The 24,295-nt window shown below is 40.7% G+C and overlaps 1 protein-coding gene across 2 annotated transcripts in view; it reads left to right on the forward strand.

The window, feature by feature from the left end:
- CA10 (carbonic anhydrase 10) overlaps positions 1 to 24,295 on the forward strand; it is a 543,166-nt gene that overhangs the window by 78,581 nt on the left and 440,290 nt on the right. For both annotated transcript variants that reach the window (XM_004377910.1, XM_012555979.1), the window contains exon 3: positions 12,906 to 12,980. In XM_004377910.1, the coding sequence (XP_004377967.1) occupies positions 12,906 to 12,980 (75 nt within the window). The remainder of the gene's footprint in view (positions 1 to 12,905; positions 12,981 to 24,295) is intronic.

Genomic DNA, 24,295 nt, shown 5'->3' on the forward strand with positions numbered 1-24,295 from the left:
CTTGTTCTCACTTCCTCTCAAAACAGATTAACAATTCTACTCGATTTGTTCTTTTCCTTTGATTTAACCTGGCTGAATTCAAATTTATGAGAGGTACTACAAGATTTTAGTCTCATTCAAAACTACTAGGTGAGATCGAAAGGTTTTTAAAAACTAAAATTAATCCCACAATTGACTAAGCCATGGATTATAAGAATTTCCAATAATTTCTTATCAACTGTAGTTTAAAAATTGATTCATTTTATCAGTACCCTTTTAGTATTTTGAATACAGCACACACGTTCCCCTTATTACTGTGATTTGTGGGATGAATCGGAATTGACTTGATGGCAGAAGGTTTGGTTTTTGGTTGGGTGAACCTGGGCATGGGCTTGAACTCTTGAAGACTGAAGTTTCATCTTTCTATTTAAAAAAATGAATAGACCCTACTACCAAAGAGTGTTACAGTATTTATGGAGAATATATCTGCACCTAACTATACCTGATCCCAAGCTGATAAATAATAGTAAAAAAAACAAGTAAGTGTGTCCTGACTTAGATGAATTTTTTTCTCTTGAATTTGTGACAGAAGAGAATCATTCATTAGAATCATTTGTTGTGATGCTTTCTGATTGGTTGCCCATTTATCAGAATTCAAAATTATTTTGCAATGGATTAGCATTTTTCTATAATTATTTATTTGTCTTGAGGTTATTACAATATTTTCTTTTCAAAAATAATCATTTGCATTATTGTAGCAATGCAAATTGCTATAATTTTTTTTACAATGTAATGAACATATGTGCTTATGCCCTGCCCTGTGACCCTGATTTTGGCGTGCTGTGCTAAAGAACGGTTTTAAAAGGGGGTGTGGTGCAAGGGGCAAGCTCTGAACTTGAAGCAGTTAATTTCAGTAGTAAAACAACCAAATGGCCAACAGGAAGGGAATAATTGGTAAATTATGGCACATCTACTAAGAGGACTATAATGAACACGTTAAAAATAAGAATGGATAAAATGACTTAAGAAGTAATGTTTGGTGAAAGAAGCAGAAAACGAGATTATAGCTGCTCTCTACAGTACATAGATTGGAGATAATTTTTTCCCTTTTATTTTGTGTTCCATTACTGTTATTGTTTGAGTTACACTATTCTTAAATTCTAAGGACCACTTACTGTTATCATTTATCAATAGTCTAAGGACTATTTCAGAGACAAAAGCGGAGAGTAGTCTGAAGGCTAGATATTGCTATAAAACTTGTGCATAGTATTTCTAAATGGAGCTTTACAGGTCTTTCTCACCTTCTAGATTTATTGAACAACTATTTATTAAACACTGTGCTAAGTGCCTCTATTCTATGCCTTGCATTATTGTAGATAAGATACAGTATTTACCCTTGAGATATTTTTAATTTAATCATGAGGATAGGATTATAGGATTATAGGAAAAAACAAATTAAAAATATGTAAAGAAATTGGCACAACCAAGAGGAGACCAAGAGACATGACGACTAAATGAAATGTGCTGCCCTAGATGGGATCCTGGTCCCCAGACCCCCTGCCCCTGCTACACTGTCCTTTACAGTGTTGGTTGTATTCAGGAAACTTCTTAGCTTTTGGTTTAGTTCAGTTGTGCTGACTTCCCCTGTATTGTGTATTGTCCTTCCCTTCACCTAAGATAATTCTTGTCTACTATCTAGTTAGTGAATTCCCCTCTCCACCCTCATAACCATCAAAGAATGTTGTCTTCTGTGTTTAAACCTTTTCTTGAATTCTTAGAATAGTGGTCTCGTACAATGTTTGTCCTTTTGCAACTAATTTCACTCAGCATAATGCCTTCCAGGTTCATCCACGTTAAGAAATGTTTCGCGGATTCATCATTGTTCTTTATCGTTGTGTAGTATTCCGTTGTGTGAACGTACCATAATTTGTTTATCCATTTGTCCATTGATGGGCACCTAGGTTATTTCTATCTTTTTACTGTCATGAACAGTGCTGCAGTGTACATGGGCGTGCATATATCTATTTGCGTGACGGCTCTTATTTCTCTAGGATATATTCTAAGGAGTGGGATTGCTGGATTGTATGGTACTTCTATTTCTAGCTTTTTAAGGAAGCACCAAATTGATTTCCAAAGTGGTTGTACCATTTTACATTCCCAGCAGCAGTGTGTAAGTGTTCCAGCCTCTCCACAACCTCTCCAATGTTTATTATTTTGTGTTTTCTGGATTAAGGCTAGCTTTGTTGGGTTGAGATGGTATCTCCTTGTAGTTTTGATTTGCATTTCTTTAATGACAAATGATCATGAGCATTTCCTTATGTATCTTTTAGCCGCCTGAATATCTGCTTTGTCGAAGTGCCTGTTCATATCCTTTGCCCATTTTTTTGTTGTTGAGGTTTGCAGTATCTTGTAGATTTTAGAGATTAAATGCTGATCGGATTTGTCGTAGTCAAAAATTTTTTCCCAGTCTGTAGGTTGATTTTTTACTCTTTTGGTGAAGTCTTTTGATGAGTATAAGTGTTTGATTTTTAGGAGCTCCCAGTTATCTAGTTTCTCTTTTGGTGTTTATGCATTGTTACTTATGGTTTGTATTCTGTTTGTGCCATCTATTAGGGCTCCTAGTGTTGTCCCTATTTTTTCTTCCGTGATCTTAATCGTTTTCAACTTTATATTTAAGTCTTTGATCCATTTTGAGTTAGTTTTTGTGCATGGTGTGAGGTATCGGTCTTGTTTCATTTATTTGCAGATGGATATCCAGTTATGCCAGCACCATTTGTTAAAGAGACTGTCTTTTCCCCATTTAATGGATTTTGGGCCTTCATCAAATATCAGCTCTTCATAGGTGGATGAATTTACATCTGGATTCTCAGTTCTGTTCCATTGGTCTATGTATCTGTTGTCGGGTGGTAGCTATTCTTGATCTATGGCCTTTCACTTCCCTCATCCAATGCATCAGAAAGCCCTATTCACTCTTCCTCTAAAACATATAGGGTCTATCCACTTCTACCTTCACTAACATAATGCTAATTTATGCCATCATCATCTGTCTCCTGGACTACCACCTGCATTATCAGGCCTCATCTTGAACCCCTCTCCCCCTGCATCTACTATGGCTCACCCATATTGGCCACTTTTATGTTCCAAGCGCCTTCCTCTCTTCTTCAGATCTTTACCTGAAATACTATTGCTGTTAATTTTCAAGAGGCCAGATCTTTTCTGTCATTTAAATCTCAGATTAAATGTCGCAACTCAAAGACCACTTCTGTCACAAAATCTAACCTGGTCCCCTAGTTATTCTCTATTTCCCCACCCTCTTTATTATATTGCAGTGTACTTTTCTCTATTTAATATTTTTCTTATATTGTAATTCAGTTATTTGCTTATTTTTTGTCTCCTCCCAGAAGAATATAAGTTCTTGGAAAGCAGAAACTTTGTATCCTCAATGCCTAGAACACTGCCTGATGACTGTAGGTACTCAATAAATTTGTACTGAATTAGTGAAAGTGACAAATGAGGAATAGACACTAAAGTTCTGAAACTCAGGGAACTGAGGGATCACAGTGGGGTTGGAATTATCAGGAGAGGTTTTTTGAAAGGAATGAGAATTGATAAGGTTTTGAGACTTGAGTAAGACTAGTTTAGAAGTAGATAAAGAGTGAATTCCTGAAAAAAAAGGTGAAGCAAAGGTGTGGAGAGAGCAATAAATCTGGTGTACTGGTAACAGCAGGTAGAACAGAAACTTTGTAAAGATTATGAGAAATGATTTCAGAATGTGCGTTAAGTCCAAATTACAGAAATTCTAGAATACCACGCTAAGAATCAGCTGTGTAAGGGACTTTCCTGATTTTCAACTCCTGAAACCTTTGAGCCTCTTTACCATGATCTTCTTCTAAGCCTTTTCAGTGAAAGTAATACAGGCTGCAATGCCACCAATTTTTTCTTTCCTTATCTCCTAAGGCAAATATAATTGTGATGTCAGCTGGATTGGATCTGGTCCAATGTGCAAGGTGATTCTAGGTCATATCCATCTTCTATGCCTACAACAGTCACATTGTCTCCCAGTGAGTAGTGCAATCCTTGATGATCTAAGTGTTTGTCCAGTCTTTATGGTAAGTGGAGGTCCACTGAGTGGAGGGACAGAAATGACATTCATCCTTGTCTCACAGGTTCAGAAAAAGCGCAGAATGACAGAGATGTAAATACTCTGTTGTGGCATTTTCCTCCATTAGCTTTAAATGAAACACATTGAACTAAAAAAAATGGGGTTGCTGTGGCCTTGAATTCTCCAGTCAGGGTGTCAGCTCCTGGTATTCTCCCACCTGTCAAGCAAGGGTGGGCCTGATAGCTAACTGAAAAAAAAAAAAAAAAAACCCTGTTGTCCACATGCTCATTGACTAAAAATATAGGCAATGCACCTACAAATCTTAGGAGATAGTCTAAAACCTCCCAAAGATTGATAGAACTGGGCTGCATGTTTGTATAAATGTACGAGTTCCCTAAAACATTTATCATGGATTCATCCAAATTTATTGGGCGCTATTATGTACCAGAGCCTTGGTGGCGCAGTGGTTAAATGCTATAGCTGCTAACCAAAAGGTCAGCAGTTCGAATCCACCAGCTGCTCCTTGGAAACCCTATGGGGCAGTTCTATTCTGTCCTATAGGGTTGCTATGAGTTGGAATTGACTCGATGGCAACAGGTATCATGTGCCAGACTTTGCATAAATAATATGATTTCAAAGATGAATAAAACACATTCACTAACCTCAAGAAAGTCACAATGCAATGTCAAAGAGTGACATGGAAACAGAACATAGGATAATACATAATGCTGAGGGTTCAGAGAGGAGGGAGACACCCTACCAGTTGGTGTAAAAGTCAAGCACTTGGGGATGGCTATCTCCCTGTCAGGTCCAATGCAGTACACTAGGGTGGTCGTTCCATCACTGTTCCGTCAGTTTGTCATACTATGGTGGCTTGTGTGTTGCTACGATGATCGAAGTTATGGCACTGTTGTTTCAAATACCAGCAGGGTCACCCATGGTGGACAGGTTTCAGTTAAGCTTACAGACTAGAAAGAAAGGCCTGGTGATGTACTTCTGAAAATTAGTCAATGAAAACTTTATGGATCACAACAGAATGCTATCCGATATAGTGCTTGAAGATAATTCACGTCAGTTGGAAGGTACTACACAACAGCTATCACAGCGGACTCAAACATACCAATTATCATGAAGATGGCAAAGGACTGGGCAACACTTTGTTCTGTTGTACACGGGGTCACTGTGAGTCTGAGCCAACTCAACGGCAGCTAACAACAAGGGTGATCATTGACGTTTCCTCTGGCGACTTTGCTCTTCTCAACGTTTCAGTTTCCCACTTGGGGCAGAATTGGCCATGAAAGGGAACCCAATATTAGCAGGATTTTTTCCCTTTCCAACATCTGGTGTTCCCACTGGTCCAACTGACTCAATGTCTCCGTCTCAGTTACCTCTTCAGGCAGAGTAAAGCAGTTTCTTAGGGAAGCAACTGTTCTAGACTCCTACTATGACATTAAAACTAAGTATCCACAGCAGCACTTGTACTCTAACTGCCTCTCCCATATATATGGTTGTAGACTACCCCAGCACAAGTATAATGGTACTAGGGCCTGGTAGCTCATTTTTGAAGTGTACATTTTTACAGCTTGATGTGTTTTGACTGGTGACAGAGTTTTATTAAATAATGTCCCTTCCCTCACTGGGCTCTTTGTGAGGACTCCTCATTCTCTCTTGCATCACTTCCTTTCCTGCCTCACCTGTGCACTCTCGCATCTTGCTTTCTACCAGGTCAAGAGACCATTTTAATTTCCACTCATAGGTATTTTGCAGTTGTGTTTTCTCTGAACCTAAGTTATTTAAGTTATGTAACTAAGTTTTGCAGCTAATTATAGGGACTGAAAAATATATAGAGGGGAGTTGTAAAAGCCAGTCTCAAAGTGATGTGATAAGACTGTTGTTGTCGTTGTGTCAATCCTGTGTGTTGCAGAATAGAACTGCTTCATAGGTTTCCTTGGCTGTAATCTTTACAGAAGCAGATTGCTAGACCTTTTCTTCCAAGGTGCCACTGGGTGGGTTCGAACCACCAACCTTTTGGTTACCAGCCAAGTGCAAACCATTTGCGTCACCCAGGGACTTTGTGAAAAGATTAAAGTGTGAAAATATAATTACTTTGTATGTGGAAACAGGCGAGGTTCCCAGAAGTCAGTAGAAACGTGCTTCCGTGGGTTTGTGAGAGGACTAACAGGATTCTGGGAGTTGTTCAGGTCCCTTATGACTAGTTTGGAAAACCCAGGATGGGATTGTGGGAGGTGTTTATACGAGGCCCCCTCCAACTTTGCTGGTTTAGCCCAGTGGAAGTGGGGTGGGGGTAGGGCCATATTGAATTTGAATGCAGATTCTGGTGATCAGCTTCAGGAAGTCTGGGAAAGATTTAGTGTTACATGTACTTTCTTCAGGGCTTATTGATCAGATATCATTTACATGTAATTGGAAAATCATGTAATCCAAAATTCTTTCTGATTTTCTCTTTTAAGTAGCTTACTCCTAAACATTTGAACAGGAGGCAAACTAAATGACAAAAATCCTTTCTGGCTCTAAGACATGGTTCAGCAAACTCTGGCCCAAGTGCCAAATCTGACCCTCTGGCTGTTTTTGTAAATAAAGTTTTATTGGAACACAGCCACATCCATTCATTTACAAATTGTCTATGGCTGTTTTCGTGCTACCTTGGCAGAGCTGAGTAGCTGAGACAGAGACAGTATCGTCCATGAAGCCTGAAGTATTTATTATCTGGCCCTTTTCAGAAAAAGTTTGCCGGCTTCTGTTTTAAGACCCCATACTTTTAGCAGTGATCTCCCTTCTCAGTCTCCTCAACTGTACAAAAAGAGACTGGGGCAACCCTGTGTTCTCTTTGGAAATCCTGAAATTCTGTGTGTTTTGAAACTCGCAAGTCCTCAAACTGCCCCACTGAAAAGAGAAGAATAAAATTGAAAAATGTTTTCTTTACTATCCAAGAGGGGCCCTTGCTGTGTATACCCCCTCTTCTGGCAATGATGACAGTTTTGATCATCAACATGTTTTTTCTTGTTATTAGACACCTGAGTTTTTCCCAGGGGCTGGTTGTGCATTGAGTAAAGAAACACCGAATCCATAGGCAAAGAGAAGCAGAGAACGCTGCAGAAGCTAATGCTGCTCTCTAATCATTCGTTTTCTCTGAGGAATTCTCAATCAACTCTCCACTCGCTCGAAATCCAGATGTCAACATCAACAAGATGACTGCTGAAGAAATGTCCGGGAGGCGTTAAAATCAACATCAGGCGCTTCTCTAGGTGCTCCATCTAAAATAAGCCCCTGTCTTACTGGAGCGGAACTTTAAATGCAGTACCATTTAAATGTGCCATCCTGTCTTTCTAAATTGCCAAACAGTATGAGGTCTGACTGGGCATACAAGGGCATTCGAAAACATATTACATAAAATGCCTTCATTTTCTTTAACTCTAGCCTGCAGCTATCATATTTTGTAATTGATAGACATCAGATGGGCCCTGCTCAGGCAGATTGATTTTTGGAGGGGGAATTTGGGTCCTTCACAAAGCATGACAAAAAACTAATGGAAACTCTGCAGTTCTATCAGTATAGTAGATTTTACTCAGGTAGTCTGATTGTCTTGCCACCTGCTAAAACCTTCCATAATTCCACTTCTGAATGGATGCAGTAATTTCAGAAGCAATGATTAGAGCTGAAGAGAGAGTAAAATGTTTTACAACTTTCTGGGTGGATTAGAGGCTTCTGGTAATCCTGTTGTAAATAATAACACTCTCACCTGAGGACTTCTTTTATTTTCTTCCTTTTAAATGGAATTTCTTAAACTGATGCTTTGGTCAGATTGATAGGTCTTTCTCATAGGGGTGTGTGTGTGTGTGTGTGTGTGTGTGTGTGTATGAAAGAAAGAATATGAATATACCTAGAAACCTGAAAACCTCATCATCTTAGGATTCTGTTAGAGTTTTTATTGTTAGTTACCATTGAGTTGGTTCCAACTCATGGTGACCTGTGTATAACAGAATGCAACATTGCCCAGTCTTGCACATTTTAATGATCCTTGGTATGTTCAAGTCCATTGTTGCACCCACTGTGTATTTTGAGTGCTGCCCAATCTAGGGGGCTCATCTTCCAGCACTATATCAGACAATGTTCTGTTGTGATTTCAGGGTTTTCACTGGCTGATTTACAGAAGTAGATCACCAGGCCTTTCTTTCTTGTCTGCCTTAGTCTAGAAGTTCCACTGAAACCTGTCCACCATGGGTGACCCTGCTGGTATTTGAAATAACGAAGGCATAGCTTTCAGCGTTATAGAACATAAAAGCTACCATAGTTTGAAAAATTGATGGGTGATATCTGTTAGACTTAACTTTCCATTTTTGCCAACTTAAGGGCAAGCATCTTTGCTTTCTCTTTTTTCCCCACAGGTTTATCGTTCGGTAAAAATGTCAGTTACTTAAGGATATGGTCAAATAATAGGAAAGAGTATAATAAAATTCGAGTACAGATGGGGTGGCAAATTTGCTTGACACTACAAGTAAACATGGGAAAAAGATGTTGTTAGTTGCCATTGAGTTGATTCTGACTCAGTGCTCAACCACTACTCAGAAGGCTGGGGGCTTGAACCCACTGAGAGACACCTCGGAAGACAGGCCTGGTGATCGGCTTCTGAAAGGTTACAGCCCTGAAAACCCTATAGAGTACAGTTCTACTGTGACACAAATAGGATCACCATGGGAAGAGGTATAGCCTTTAATTTATCTATAACAAATCTTTCTTAGGACACCCCACCCTTGATTATTGTTTAACATAAAATTGTAGCCTAGCCCATTTACTACATATAAATAGTCCCTTTAGGTCAGCAATTGTCAATAGATGCATCCCTGTTCCTTGGGGGATTCTTTTGGAAATGAGTGGGGACACTTGAGATTGTTATAATGAAAATGTTGCAATTAGCACTGATCTATGGGAGCACAGATTCTATATGCTTTCCAATGTATTAGACAGTCCCAAAGAATGAAAAATTATCCCATGGCCCAGCAGACATTTTCAAATGAGTGAAAAACTGGTTTATTTATCTGAGTCCAGAATCAAATTCCAGTTTACATATGACCACTAGGTATCTCTTACATAGTTTTAATGTATCTTGTTCTTCTGTGATGCAAATACTATGTAAGTCAAGGGAAGGTTGTACTTTCTTTTGTTTAAAAATGTTACCAAGAGTTGTTCACTGTTTTGGAAAATCACTCCACTGAGAACAATGCCACCTGTGGTATTTTAGATTCTCCAATACAATACAATGGTGTAATTTTTACCTGTTTCAGTTAAGTATCTGACTACTTCGTTTTATCTTCTAGTCCATCATACCCAAGCCTTTACATATTGAAATATATATTACTTTATTATAAATTATGTTGTTTGTATTTCTGCTTTTTATTACAGTTACAGCATTATATTGATTATATTGACTAACTTCTTTGACATTTGTGCAAATTAGTGGTCAGAAACTTTCAATAAAAGGCCGTGTAGCAGATATTCTAGGCTTTGCAAGCCATAAGTCTGTCACAACTATTTGACTCTGCCGGTGTAGTGCAGAAGCAGCCACAGATAATATGTAAATCAATGTGTGTGCCTGTGTTCCAATAAAACTTTATGTATTGACACTGAAATTTACATTTCATATAAATTTTATGTGTCACAGAAAATCCTTCTTCCTTCTGTTTTTTTCCAACCATTTAAAAATGTTCAAACCATTCTTAGCTTGTGGATCGTACAAAAACAGGCAGTGGGCCATATGGAGCGAGTAGACCATAGTTTGCCAATCTCTGTTCTAGAGTATCATGCTTCAGTATTTATACAATGAAATATAAACTATTGAATTATAAATTACATTTCTTTTATTTCTCCCTTATATTACAGTTAAAGCATTACATTGATTTTTTTGAAATATTGTGTGTAAATAACAAACAAAAAGTTTTGTAAAATAATTGTAAAAAATTTTTGAGTGCTGAGCAGAGCCTTGCTTGGAACACTGAAACACCCTCTTGGAACGGTGGTTTTCCAAACAACTGGCTCTGAGTGGAGAGAAGGTTATGTTTATAGTTTAACTTGTTCTCTGGCAGCAACAATCCTGATTGGATAACATTTGGTTGAATTTTGATAAAACCCAGAAGTTCCTGTCTTTGATAAGGAAAATCAGGCCTGGCTTTTCTCGGATTTAAAGCTGTTAGGTGATATCCATAGCTCATTCCTTGTGGGCTTTTAGAAATGTGAATATTTTCCAGGCTCAGGATATGGGCTGTGTCTAGCAGAGCTAGGCTAAAGTTTAGCAAAATGTCAGTTTGTATGTTTGGTTTTCCCAATAGGTTGTATTGTCTATTAAATTTATTTCATTATAGTCAAGATGGGCATTACAAAATGTATGTTTCAAAAAGGGGCATTGGGCCCGAGTGCTTTAGGTAACATCTGATCTCAGGGATTTCTAAGCCTTTGGGATTCCCTTTCTTGCTCATCATGACTCCTCAAATAATTGCGAAAGAGGAGGAGAGTAGGTCATTCAATGTCAAGTCCCAGAGAAAGAGTCAGAGCCCTTCTGGATGCAAGGGTAATGTTCTTTGTCCACTTGGTTGGTGAAATTTGCAACCATATAACACTTACCTGGTTTCTCTACTTTGTCAGGCCTGAAGGCCCCCTGGCTGACTTTAAATCTCCTTGTCTTTCTCTTGGAGCCCTGGTGGTGCAGTGGTTAAGATCCAAGGCTGCTAACAAAAAGGTCAGCAGTTCGAATCCACCAGCCACTCCTTGGGAACCCTATGGGGCAGTTCTGCTTCTCCTATAGGATCGCTATAGGGTTGCTGTAGGGTTGCTGTAGGGTTGCTATGAGTCAGAATCGGCTCAACGGCAGCAGGTTTGGTTTTTTGTTTTTTGTCTTTCTCCTTAGCCCTGGTGGCACAGTAGTTAAAGCGCTCGGATGCGAACCAAAAGGTCAGTGGTTTGAACCTACCAGCTGCTTTGTGGGAGAAAGATGTGGCAGTCAGCTTCTGTAAATATTTACAGCCTTGGAAGCCCTATGGGGCAGTTCTTCCCTGTCCTGTAGGGTTGCTATGAGTCAGAATCAACTCATTGGCAGTGGGTTTGTTTGTTTTGGATTTGTCTTTCTCTGGTGCTGCAAATACCAGGAGCCTCTGTTGAATCTTGCACTTGGCTCCCTAGCTGGACAGTACCTCTCCGGCCTCTGCTTTGAGATCTCTTCCCCCTTTGCCTGCTGTCCCAGAGCAGATCCCCTGGCTTTCAACTCAGCCTCCTTCAGTGCCTTCCTCAAAGGCTGTGGGAACATCTGAGCTCCATCCAAGCCACATAGCAAATCAAGAGTACCAGGAAATTCAGTATACCTTGATGTATTCATGCCCAAGATTTGTGCTGGGCAACTTGAAAGGTGGTGTCTTTCCAGAGCCTTAAATAGGTTCTTTGCCCCTTCCCATTTGTTTCTGAAGTCCCCTAACCCTGATGTCAGCTCCAGAAGGCGTAGGCTTCTCTTTTACTTAACCTATGTCATAAATCCTCTTTCAGCCACAGAGCTGAAACCCTCAGGGGTCTTAATGTCATAGCATAAAAAGTATCTTCTCTTTACTGTGGGAAGTTACTTGGAGTAAAGCAACTGAAGCTCAGTCAGGAGTTAAATTCCTGGAAAAAAAGTTAAAATCATCTCCCTACCCATAGCTTTGCTTTCTAACTGACTCTCTTGTACCCATCCTCTCTAACCCAGAATGATGAGTTTCATGGCTAGGACTCTGAAGAGAGAAGCCAAAAATAGAACAAGAATTAAAGAAGGAACATAAACTAAAGGTTTAGAAATTACTATGTACTGGCTACATTACAAGTATGGTTGATTATCTTTTTTTCCTTCAGTATGACTGAGAACTGAACTATGAATGCAATTTAATTAATAAAGATATCGATACAAGTTTGGTGTCACCTGTATTTTAGTGTGGAGTCCTAGTGGCACAGTGGTTAAGAGCTCACCTGCTAACCAAAAGGTTGGCAGTTTGAATCCACCAGCTGCTGCTTGGAAACTCTATGGGGCAGTTCTACTCTGTCCTATAGGGTCGCTATGAGTTGGAATCGACTCAACAGCAATGGATTTCTTCTTTAGTGTGTATACCCCCGTATAATGGGATCGCCCTAATTCACCTTTCACCTGTCATAAATGTCAAGGATCGTCCTGAGGTCACATCACTATGAGCTCACAGATTCCTATGATACTTTGTAATATCTTGGGGCCCTCCACTCTTTCTCCCTATGATGTCAAAAGCCCCCACCATGGTTATTTATTTTTTCATTTTCCTGGCATCTTAGGGAAGCTGGTTGATTGTATACTTCCTCCTTCTAACTTGGCCCTTTCAGCAAACTCCCTACCTCTCCCTACGCATCCCAAGGGTTTCATGTACGTGTAAACTTCTTGCCTGGCCAGTGGACCAGATCTGCCTCCTCTGCAATTCCAGCAGGATGTATGTAGGCATGTGCTCCTGTGTGCATGTGTGCATGTGTGTGTGTATGTAGGGGGCAGGTGAGGAGAAGAGGAGAGTCAGAGATAAATAACTCGAATAGGCTTAAATATACTATTACTGTGTCTTTCTCTTCAACTGAAAAATCTCAAGTACTTTTTATAAAATCGATGGTAATATATTTACAGGTTAGTAATCGATTTGAAAACGGAAGGTGGAGGGTTGCTGTTGCATTATGTAGTGTGACGTCTGGGTAGAGAGGGTTATTTCATGGCTTACACAGCCAGGACACAGCACTTCTTCACCACCATCTCAGCATCTCTTCTTTATTTTTCCTTTAGCTCAACAGAATTCACCAAAAATCCATGAAGGCTGGTGGGCGTACAAGGAGGTGGTCCAGGGAAGCTTCGTTCCAGGTACACACCCATTTTTTCTTGTTATTTTATATTTTAAAGGAATTTGAATGAAAGATAATATTATTTGCAGAATTGTGCATTTGCTACACAGCATGGAATATATTGCAAAAGGCAACACAGTCTAACTATGTGTCCGGTGAATACTCCATCAAGAGAAAGTTTATTAAGTCAGTGGCAACTTAACCAGAACATGTGTTTCTCTCTTTGCCTAAATGCCAAGATCCTTCTTTCTACAGGTAGCTCTGTCAGGGAGAGGGGGATGGAAGCATGAGGGTAGGAGCTCTGTCTGTTGGCGTTTGATTTAGTGAGGAAGAGCCATTTGTTAACATTAATGAAGCAGGAAGTCTGGAAGAATTGACCATGGAAAGGAAGCTTGCTGGGATTCATGCTGTCACTGATGTCACTTCAGCAACAGCCTTGGTCAGGACTTTGCAGATCTGGCCAAGTACCAGCTAAAAATAACAGGCAAGGTGGATACTGTCAGCATGAGGGGAGAGGACAGAGAATCAAAGACTAGTTAGAGCCAGAAACATACCATAATTAGTTGGGAAATGGGATGGAGGGTGTTTGGGATAATTATTCTTCATCTCCCCACCACTGTCTCATATCCTAATTATGGTCTTCATCCATCAGCATCTTTAAGACTTTAGTGGGAAGAGAGGCAGGAAAAGGGGCAAGAATGTTAGTGAGGATGAAAGGGAAGGCAGGTAAGGGATTTCAAAGTTTTTTTAACTGCTGAGATGTGAGAGAGTAAGAAATAAAGCTGTCAAGAAGAGCCAAAGTGCTGTCCCCTCTCAGGCACTGAGAACAGATGGCCCAGAGTGTCAGATGAGAACTCTGTAGCTGGTGGCAAGTGGAAAGAGGAGTGCCCCAGGTCACTTGGTACATTTTGGCTACTATGCCTCCTTTTTCCCTTCACCTATAGAGTTTTTTACATCAACTCTGCAGAGCTCAGTTAATAAATCTCTCTGAGTATCACTTTTCTCATTTGTTTTATGAGAAAATAATATGAAATCTTGGAGCTCTCCAATGAGAGGAAAGCAAGCATGGTGAGGGAGTGTGGGTGACCCAGGAAAAAGCCAGTTGGCTGCCAAATGGCCTCATATATTAATATTATTAATTTGATAAATTTGCTATGGTACATCTATTTCTTGGCCCAGCAGGCATAAAGAGACTGGACTTGATTAATTTACCCAGAAATGATCAGGTTTCTGATAATAAGCTTATACTAACTTAATTGACACAAGCTGCATTCTTTTAACATGATATTGATACACAGCATTTTATACTTATCATTGGGGACATATTTTTCCAATGCACGGAATGGTCATGTATTTTTCTCTCCTGGGAAACCTGCTTCTGATATTTGAAGCATCCTAGAAATTACATTTATAATTATGTCCCTGTGCCTTGCTGAGTATGGAATTAGAGCAACAAAGGGCATTCCCTCTAAGTTGTAATAAGTCCTGCTAAACTAGTCCTACCCCTATAGAGAACATCCTCTGTAGAGATTGGAATGCTCATGGATGGTTCCGGAGTGGCACTGAAAATTTTTGCTTTCCTGCTCCATATTTTCCAATTATTTTCCCATCTGTTGGTGTGTTATTTCTTTACATGTGTACAAGGTCTTGTTTTGAGTTAGTGGTTACTCCTAAGACAACCACAGGTAAGAAGTTTTGTCTTTCCATCATGTGTTGATTTAAAAGAGTTCACCTATCTCTCACTTCCAATTTTAAATGAGATAGTATGTGTAAACCCTGCTACAAGGAAAGCAGCAAGGTGTGGAGGTCTGAGCATGGAGAATCTGGTGTCAGAGAGACCTGGGGTTGAGTCTGGGTTCTATGGCTTCCTCTGGTGCAACTGCCAGCAATCACTCCAAGTGATTAACTGTTCTAAGTCCCTGATTTCTTCATTTGTAAAATGGAGACAAGGACTAAATCTACCTCATAAGATTTTGTGAGGATTAAGTGACATAATGCAGATAACATGCTTATCATAATGTCTGGTGCGTGGTGAGAGTCAGTATATGTCAGTTTTGTTGGTATAACTCTCATTATTTTATCAGTTACACTGTAACTGGATTTGATATTTCTCACTTTGAGATGAGGCAGAGGCTAAACTCTGAAAAATGTAGTAATGCAAGTGAGGGTCTTTCATAATGTCTGGAACATGGAAGGTGCTTAAAGATTCCTTGAGTTTATAAGTACTCTGCATGGTGGTTAATTGAGAGACGACTTTATCCTCCTCTGGATTTAACAGTCGTGGAACTCTCTAGTTTTCTGGTAAAGAAAATGGATATCAGATGATTTCACTTCCTAAACTTTTGTGTATTCCAACCTTCCTGAAAAGGATGTTGTTGTGGTTAGGTGCCGTCCAGTCGGTTCTGACTCATAGCGACCCTATGTACAACAGAGCAAAACACTGCCTGGTCCTGCGCCATCTCACAGTCCTTGTTGTGCTTGAGCCCATTGTTGCAGCCACTGTGTAAATCCATCTCATTGAGGGAGTTCCTCTTTTTCACTGACCCTCTACCAAGCATGATTTCCTTCTCCAGGGACTGATCCCTCCTGATAACACGTCCAAAGTATGTGAGATAAAGTCTCACCATCCTTGCTTCTAAGGAGAATTCTGGCTGTACTTCTTCCAAGACAGATTTGTTCGTTCTTCTGGCAGTCCATGGTATATTCACTGTTCTTCACCAACACCATAATTCAAAGACATCAATTCTTCTTTGATCTTCCTTATTCATTGCCCAGCTTTGGCATGCATATGAGGTGATTGAAAACACCATGGCTTGGGTCAGGCACACCTTAGTCTTCAAGGTGATATCTTTGCTTTTTAACACTTTAAAGACATCTTTTGCAGCAGATTTGCTGAATGCAATGCGTCTTTTGATTTCTTGACTCCTGCTCCGAATAAGAGTCATTAAAGTTTGGGAAGTCAGTAATTGGCCTGAGACTCTAATATCTGACAGACTCCAGATGATCTGCTTTATCTGAGTTGGTGCTGGGACAATGGACTCTTTATCTCTTAACATTATTTATAAAGTTGAAAGTGTTCTTCGATTTGCTACCAGGGTTTTTTCAGATTGTGAATATGTGAAAGAGGAGAGAATATCACATTACTAGACCATTTGGAAGGAGTCCTGGTGAACGGTTAAGTGTTCAGCTGCTAACCAAAAGGTGGATGGTTGGAACTCACCCAGCAGCTTCAAAGGAGAAAGACCTGGCGATCTGCTTCCATAAAGATTACAGTCAAGAAAACCCTATGGGGCAGTTCTACTCTGTCATGTGAGCTGAAATCAATTCGACAGCACCTTAACATGAGACCATTTAGACAAGTTTTATTGTCCCTTACGTTCTTTACTAGGGTGTCTAGAAGTGATTGTCAGTTGGTATAACAGTGTATGTGAATTCAAAAAAGCTTATGATGGATAGAAACGTATGCGCTCTCTAGCAATGGCAAGTACAAGATGGACTTAGCACAGGAATACTCACTTTGGACAGTTCAGAGTGAGTTGAACTGGAGTACCTACCTGGTGCCAAGCACCATGTTTGGGGCTGTTGATAAAGAGGTAACTGAGATGTGGTTCTCACTCAGTGAAGAACCCATAGATTAAATGGGAAGATAAACCATAAACTCATGACTCAATGTGACAAGGGCCTTAAGAAGTTTATACAAGTATTCTAGTAGCATAAAGAAGGCAGCAACGTATTGTGATTCTTCCTGTGGGTTGGTTAGCAGACCTTGTTTGAGGACCTGCTTAAATCTATCCCTCCATCAGACCCCACCCACAACCAAGGGCTGCCTGGCAGGCAAAGCCCCAGTTTTGTTTGGCTATTCATCCTCCACACAGCCAGGCATTCAGGAATGGAGCCCCTCCCCAGCTCCAGAGGGTTAATCTTGGTTAATATCTATAGCAATCATGGCAGTGTGAGTCGCTTTCCTGACAGTGAGTGGTTTAGGTATACGAGCATGTAATACAACAGTTCTATCAATGACCCGTAAGCAGAAGAAGCCTTCTGAATGAATTTGGGGACCAAAACCACATTGAAGATGGTAGAATGGAAAGTTGGAAAGAACCCAGGTCTTTTATGGCTCACTTGAGTGTTGAATTAACTGTGGAACTGCCACGCTACCAATCTTGTTAAGTGAGATAACAAACCTCTTATTGTGTGGAAAAATACAATCAAATGTATGTTTTACAATACCAGCAATGGCTATAGTGGTGGGAATGTAATGCATTCCAATGAGGATATCATAGGTAGGAGAATCACTGAGGGTGTTTTTTAAATTGTCCAGGCAAGAGATGACAAACCCGTAAACTAAGACTGCAAAACCAAAAAGATTGGGTTAATCATGTTAGAAGGATTCAGCATGGGGTTTGCTTAGTGGCACTTAAAGTGTGTGTATGTGTACATATGTGTGTGTATGTGTATATATATACACACACACATATATATACATATATATTTAACTCACACATGCATATAACACATTTCTAATTTAGCATAAAGCAAGATGGACAAAGGCCTGGAGGCTTGGAAGAGAGCAACTTACTGGAGGAAGAGGAGCTTGGAAGTGGGGAGGGCAGAAGGGACCACATCGCGGAAGGCCTCCAAAGCCACCCGGAAGTTTGAATTTTACCCAAAAGGCACTGGAAGCCAAGGGAGGCTTGAAACTATTGTAGAATTCCAGGAGAGGGATGAGGGAGATGTGGGCCGAGAAAGGAGCGGTGAAGACACTGGGGAGTGTTCAGCTTCTAGGGGGAGGGACCCCGTCTCCTTGCACCTCCTCCCTAATACAGGTGAGGCCTTGCATACAGCAGGCGCTCAATGTTTGCTAAATCGACTTGGGTCTGAACAGACTGGACTCTTTGCTCCTTAAAAAAGAAAAGGGCAAGAAACAAAGGCCTCACTCTGGAGACAGTTCCTCCTCTGTTCTTAAAGTTAGGGGTAAAATAATAGTAATAAACCTAATTACAAACTGCAGCAAGTGCTATAAAAGGCAAACACTCAGGCTTCTGAAAAGTCCAGCAAGGAGCATCTGGAGATCAGGAGAGGCCTTACTGTGTGAGCCAGGGGAAGCTGAGACTGGAAGATGAGAAAGGACATTGCTGGTGAAGAGTGAGATTAGAGCAGGGTTCCAGGCAGAGGACTGAGCCTCGGTAAAGGCTCAGAGGCCCTCAAGGGCGTGGCATGTGTAAGAAACTTACTAAGTCCACTGTGAGCAGAGTGGACAGTGACAGAGGCAGAGTGGTTCCAGATTAGCCCGGAACAGTGGTCAGGAGCCAGATCGTGGGGGGCCTAGTGGGCCACACTTGAAGTGTTCGGATAGAGCTCCTAGGAATCGTGGGAGGACAATAAATAGCTGCGAGCAATTTACTCTTCCTCGGAGACCTGAGAAGCACCACGAGATGGTGAAACTGAGTGTTTAAGCAGTCTGAATGATTAATGGAGAGTCTTAGCTGAGACTTCAGATGAGGACTGGGACTCCATGACAGCTTTGGCTCCTGGCACGGTCCACCCGTGCTTTCTTTAAAATCAAATCGTAATTGTTCTGCCCGGCCAGTAATCCCTCCCAAGATACTATTTCTGACCCTTTCCTTGTTGGGTATTTTTAAAACATCAAGATGGTTAGAAGATGAAGGTAATTATACCTATTGGCGACCACCTGTGGCTCAGAACTGATGTCTAATTAACTTTTTTTTTTTTTTAATGGCCTATTTTCTTTCCTTAAGAAAGGCTCATGTTAGTAAGGAGTGTGAGTTCTCTTTTTTCCCAGCAATCCTCCTAGGAAGGGAAGCAGGCTGTATGGTAGGGGGTGCATGCTGATCTAGGATGGCCTGGCTGGGGCCATGCAACCCTGTCATTCTTCCATGGAGTAAGTGCTGCCTGGATTACTTTTCTATTGATGCGTAACAAATGACCACACATTTAGCAGCTTAAAGCAGTACATATTTATTGCCTCACGGTTTCTGTGGGTCAGGAGTCTGGGCATGGCTTAGCAGGGTCCTCTGCTTAGGGTCTCAGAAGGCTGCAAAAGGTGCTTCTGTCTGACTGCATTGCCTTTGAGGGCTTAGGGTCATCTTCTAAGCTCATTCCAGTCCTTGGCAGAATTCACTTCTAGGCTCCTAGAGGCTGTTCCTCTTCATCAGCAGTTCACAAAAGGGCTGCTTGCTTCTTCAAGGCCAGCTGCAAAGTGTCTTGCTTGACATCTCTCCCTTTATGGAAGGGTTCATCGTGGACCTTTTTTTAAAGATCAGCTCTATCCAGGATAATCTCCCGTTTGATTAACTCAGAGTCAACTGATTGAAAACCCTAATCATATCTGCCCAGTCCCTTCACCTTTTCCTGATAACGTACTCTGATTGTGGGGCTGAAATTCCATCATACTCACAAGTTCTGTACATACTCCAGGTGGGGGAAATTATACAGGGTGTACACACCAGGGGATGGGAATTTTGGGGCCACTTAGAATCGGCCTACAACAGTGCCCCTCATTCCTCCATATAGTGTTGTTGTTAATTGCCATCGAGTCAGTTCTCACTCATGGTGACCCCACGTGTGAAGAGTAGAACTGTTCCATAGGGTTTTCAAGGCTGTGATCTTTCAGAAGCCGATCTCCATGCCTGTCTTCCAAGGCACTTCTAGGTGGCTTTGAACCACCAACATTTCAGCTAGTAGTCAAGCACTTAATCATTTGTGCCACCCAGGAACTCCTCCATACGGTAGAAGACCATAAAATGCTGCTAAGATGCTCAATCTAAATTGATCACAGAGTAGCAATTGAAAATGAAGTAGACATTGTTCTGGCCTAACATCTTCAAACTGAGAAGTGGGAAATAGTGTTCTTTGGGTTGCATATTGCTTTTATTGCCTTTATATGAAGGGTACCCTAAGAAGAGAACCAAAGCAGATCCCCCAGCCCCCTCAGATTTCTTAACCAGTGTTTCCAAATTTATAACACATGTTGGGGGTGAAAGGGATTTTAATCATTATTCCCAGGTCTGGGGTTTGGATAACTGGTTGGAGAGTGGAGCTGTTCACCAGTGTGGGGACATAGGAAAGGGCATGAGGGGGCAGGACAAGGTATGAAAACGCTAACAGTTTAGGTCAGCCACCTTCAAGAATTCAGCCAGGTGCCCCCAGTTTGCTCTTTTGATCATTTTCCCTTGCCGTCATCTCCCTGGCCCTTTGATCCTCTGACCTCAGACTCTGGCTTCTGGTGCCTTTCCCTCTCAGATCTGTGTCCCCATGCTTTGTGACCAGGCCTTTTTGGCCACTGGCCCAGTCCCAGTGCTTGCTTGCTCCCCACCTCCTCATCTCCTGTTTGACCTTCAAGCAACAGGCTCCACTAACTCCGGTGTCAAGTGTCACTCTGGACACAGGCATTCTCCCTCCAGGAGTTCACTGTGTGATCACCCCAACCCTCATTTAGTCCCCTTTTAAAGGCAAGGGGATCCCTAAGCTTATCTACCCTTCAGCATCCTTCAATACACCCCAGTTGATTGATACATAAAGTCATTGTATTAGTTTCTTATGGCTGCTGTAACATATTACCATAATCACAGTGGCTTAAAATAACACAGATTTATTACCTTACAGTTCTGGAGGCTAGAAGTCCTAGAATCCTGCCTTCTGGAGGTTCTGGGGAGACTGTGTCCTTGCCTTTTCCAGCTTCTAGAGGTTTCTTGCATTCCTTGGCTCATGGCCCCTTCCTCGCATCACTCTAACCTCTATTTCCATTACCACATCTTCTCTGTCGCTGATCCTTCTGCCTCATTCTTATAACGATTCTTTGATTACATTGGGCCCACCTAGATAATCCTGGATAATCTCCTCATCTCGAGATCCTTCACCTAATCATATCTGCAAAGTCTCTTTTGCTATGTAAGATGCATCAGATTAATCGATTTCAACAGAAATCTATTCTCTCTAGTGCATATAGCACTTTGTAAGTGTTAAAACACTTTCACTTCATTACTTAATTCAATGCTTACAGCCACTGCATGATTACTCCCCCTTTTAAATAAGGAAATAAACCAAGCCAGGTGAAATTATTGTCTAAATTCCCACTGCAGGTCAGCATAGAAGCAGGTCTGGAAACCAGTACTCTATTTTTGAACCAGTGCTCTTTGCATTACAAGTGTGTTTAAATGTGCTTAACAGAAAACAATGCTTCTTGGCTAGCATACAGTTCTGCTCAGCACATCTTCTAGTAAAAAACAAACTAGGCAACAGACAAAAAGATAAAATGCTGTATCAAATCAATCCACTCAAAACTCTTCAACACAGGTCTACGTTCTTTCTAGTCATGATCTAGCATTTGTGTATCGTTTATTACATTTTAGAAAGCCTTTCTAGTTGTCTTCTCATTTTTTAAATAAACTTTTTAATTTGGAATAATTTTAGATTTACAAAAAAATTGCAGAGATAGTTCCTGTACACCCCTCTCCTCTCTCTGTTTCCCCTAACATTGACATCTTACATTACCATGGTACATTCATCAAAACTAAGAAGCCAACATTGACACATTACTCTTAACTAAACTCTAGACTTTATTTGGATTTCACTAGTTGTACCTTTAATGTCTTTCTTCTGATCTGAGATCCCATCCAGGATACTATATTGCATGTAGTCATCATGTCTTCTTAGTCTCTTCTGGTCTGTGACAGCTTTTCAGTCTTTCCTTGCTTTTCATGATCATGGCAGTTTTGATGAGTCCTGCCAGGTGTTTTGTAGGATGTACCCCGGTTTTGATTTGCCTGATGCTTTTCTCATGATTAGACTGGGGTTATGGGTTTTGAGGAGGAAGATCACACAGGTAAAGTACCCTCTGATCACATCATATCAGGAAGTACATGATATCAACATGCATCATCTCATTTGTGACAATTCCTCGGGAACATAAAATAAACAGGTATTTCTGTCAGCAGTCTGTAAATGTGGAAGGCCCAGTGAGGCTACAGATTTGTCTCTGGTTATAGAACAAATAAAGGGTGCTGTCAGGCCAAGAGTCTAGGTTATTTACATTGACAACTGGAATTTCTCAAACTACACTATACTCCAAAGCCCTTCAAAGCCTCACCTGTTTTCTCACTTTGTGACATAAATTTCTTTGCTACAAAATGTATGTGAACTTCATTTTTTAAAAAAATTTTTTAATTGTACTTTAGATGAAGGTTTCTAGAATAAATAGGTTCTCATTAAACAGTCAGTACACATATTGTTTTATGACATTGGTTAACAACCCCATGACATGTCAACACTCTCCCTTCTCTACCTTGAGGACTTTTTTTTTTTTTTTTTGGTGAAAATATACATAGCCAAAGTTACACCAATTTGAAAGTTTCTACATGTACAATTCAGTGATATCGCTTACATTCTTCCAGTTTGTGCTGCTATTCTCACTATCTTTTTCCAAATTATTCCATCACCATTATCTTCAACTCACTGGCCCCTAGGCTGCCCATCAAACCTTTTGAGTTGCTGTTGTCAATTTGATCTCACATAGATAATTCTTTTTTTTTTTTTTTTTTACCTTAAATGCAGGTTTGCTGAACAAATAGTTTCTCATCAAACAGTTAGTACACATATTGCCCTATGACAATGGTTAACAACCCCATGACATGTCAACACTGTCCAACCTTGGGTTCCCTATCACCAGCTTTCCTGTCCCCTCCTGCCTTCTAGTCCTTGTCCCTGGACTACTGTGCCTCATTAGTCCTGTTTTGTTTTATGAGGATATCCAATCCCCGGCTGAATGGTGGATTTCGGGAGGGGCTTCACCACTGGGCTAAAATGGTGTCTGGGGGCTATACTCTCGGGGTTTCTCCAGTCTGTCAGGCCAGTAAATCTGGTCTTTTTTTGTGAGTTAGAATTCTGTTCTACGTCCTTTTCCAGCTCTGTCCAGGACCCTCTATTGTGATCCCGGTCAGAGCAGTCAGTGGTGGTAGCTGGGCACCATCTAGCTGTACTGGACTCAGTCTGGTGGAGGCCATGGTAGCTGTGGTCCATTAGTCCTTTGGACTGATCTTTTCCTCGTGTCTTGTTCTCTTCATTCTCATTTGCTGAAGGGGTGAGACTAGTGGAGTATCTTAGATGGCTGCTCACAGGCTTTTAAGACCCCAGACGCTACTCACCAAGGTAGAATGTAGAACATTGTCTTTATAAACTGTGTTATGCCAATTGTGCTAGATGTTCCCCGAGACCATGGTCCCCACAGCCCTCCGCCCAGCAATTCAGTCCCTCAGGGAGTTTGGAAGTGTCCATGACCTTTCCTTGTACAAGTTGTGCTGGGTTCCCCAGTAATGTATACTGTCTTACCCTTCACCAAAGTTACCACTTACCTGTTTAGTCCCCCCCCCACTCCTCCCATCCCTCGTAACCAGCAAAGATTGTTTCTTTTTGAGTGTAAACTTTTACATGAGTTTTACAGTACAGGTCTCATACAATATTTGTCCTTTTGTGATTGACTTATTTCACTCAGCATAATGTCCTCCAGTTTTGTTCCTCTTACTCTCCTCTGCTGAGATCCTTTTGTTTGTGGACTTTGTTTCATTTCTTTTGTTTTTGTAGGTTTTGTTTTTACTGAGACTCTATGTTTTCCTTCTTTATTTTGATGAGTAGGTTTGTTAACTTTCTTTGTGGTTTCTATGAAATTTATCCTATATTCAGCCTGTGGTCTGATATTGTTTCTTCAATGGGATGACATATATAAAACCTTGAAAGAAAAAAAATTGCCAGCCAAGAATAATATATCCTGCAAAACTCTCATTTGAATATTCTCAGACTGAATCCTTTAATAAGTCTTGTAAGTTTGGTTTGGTTTTCTACATAGTGTCTTAATTTCTGTTTATCTTGCCTGCATGGTTTCTGCTGAATAATCCGAGCTTAGTCTTATTGTTTCTCCTCTGTATGTGACTTTTTGTTCTTCTTGAGCTGCTGTCAGGATTCTTTGTTTGTCTTTGGTTTTAGTGAGTATGATTATGATATGCCTTGGTGATTTTCTTTTGGGGGTCTATCCTACATGGGGTTTGTTGAGCTTCTTGGATGGTCAGCTTTTCATGATATTGGGGAAGTTTTCTGTCAGCAATTCTTCAATGATCCTCTCTGTGTCTTTTGTTTTCTCCCCGTTCTGGAACTCTGATCACTCACAGATTTTTGCTTTTGATTGTATCCCACATAATTCTCAGGGTCTCTTCATTTTTCTTCATTCTTTTTTCTGATTTTTCCTCAAACAGAGTTGTATCCAAGTGTTTGTCTTCAATTCCGCTGATCCTGTCTTCCACCATTTCAAATCTGCTCCTCAGC

Source organism: Trichechus manatus, unplaced genomic scaffold (assembly GCF_000243295.1).
Source record: "Trichechus manatus latirostris isolate Lorelei unplaced genomic scaffold, TriManLat1.0 scaffold00054, whole genome shotgun sequence".
Taxonomy (NCBI): Eukaryota; Metazoa; Chordata; class Mammalia; order Sirenia; family Trichechidae; genus Trichechus; species Trichechus manatus.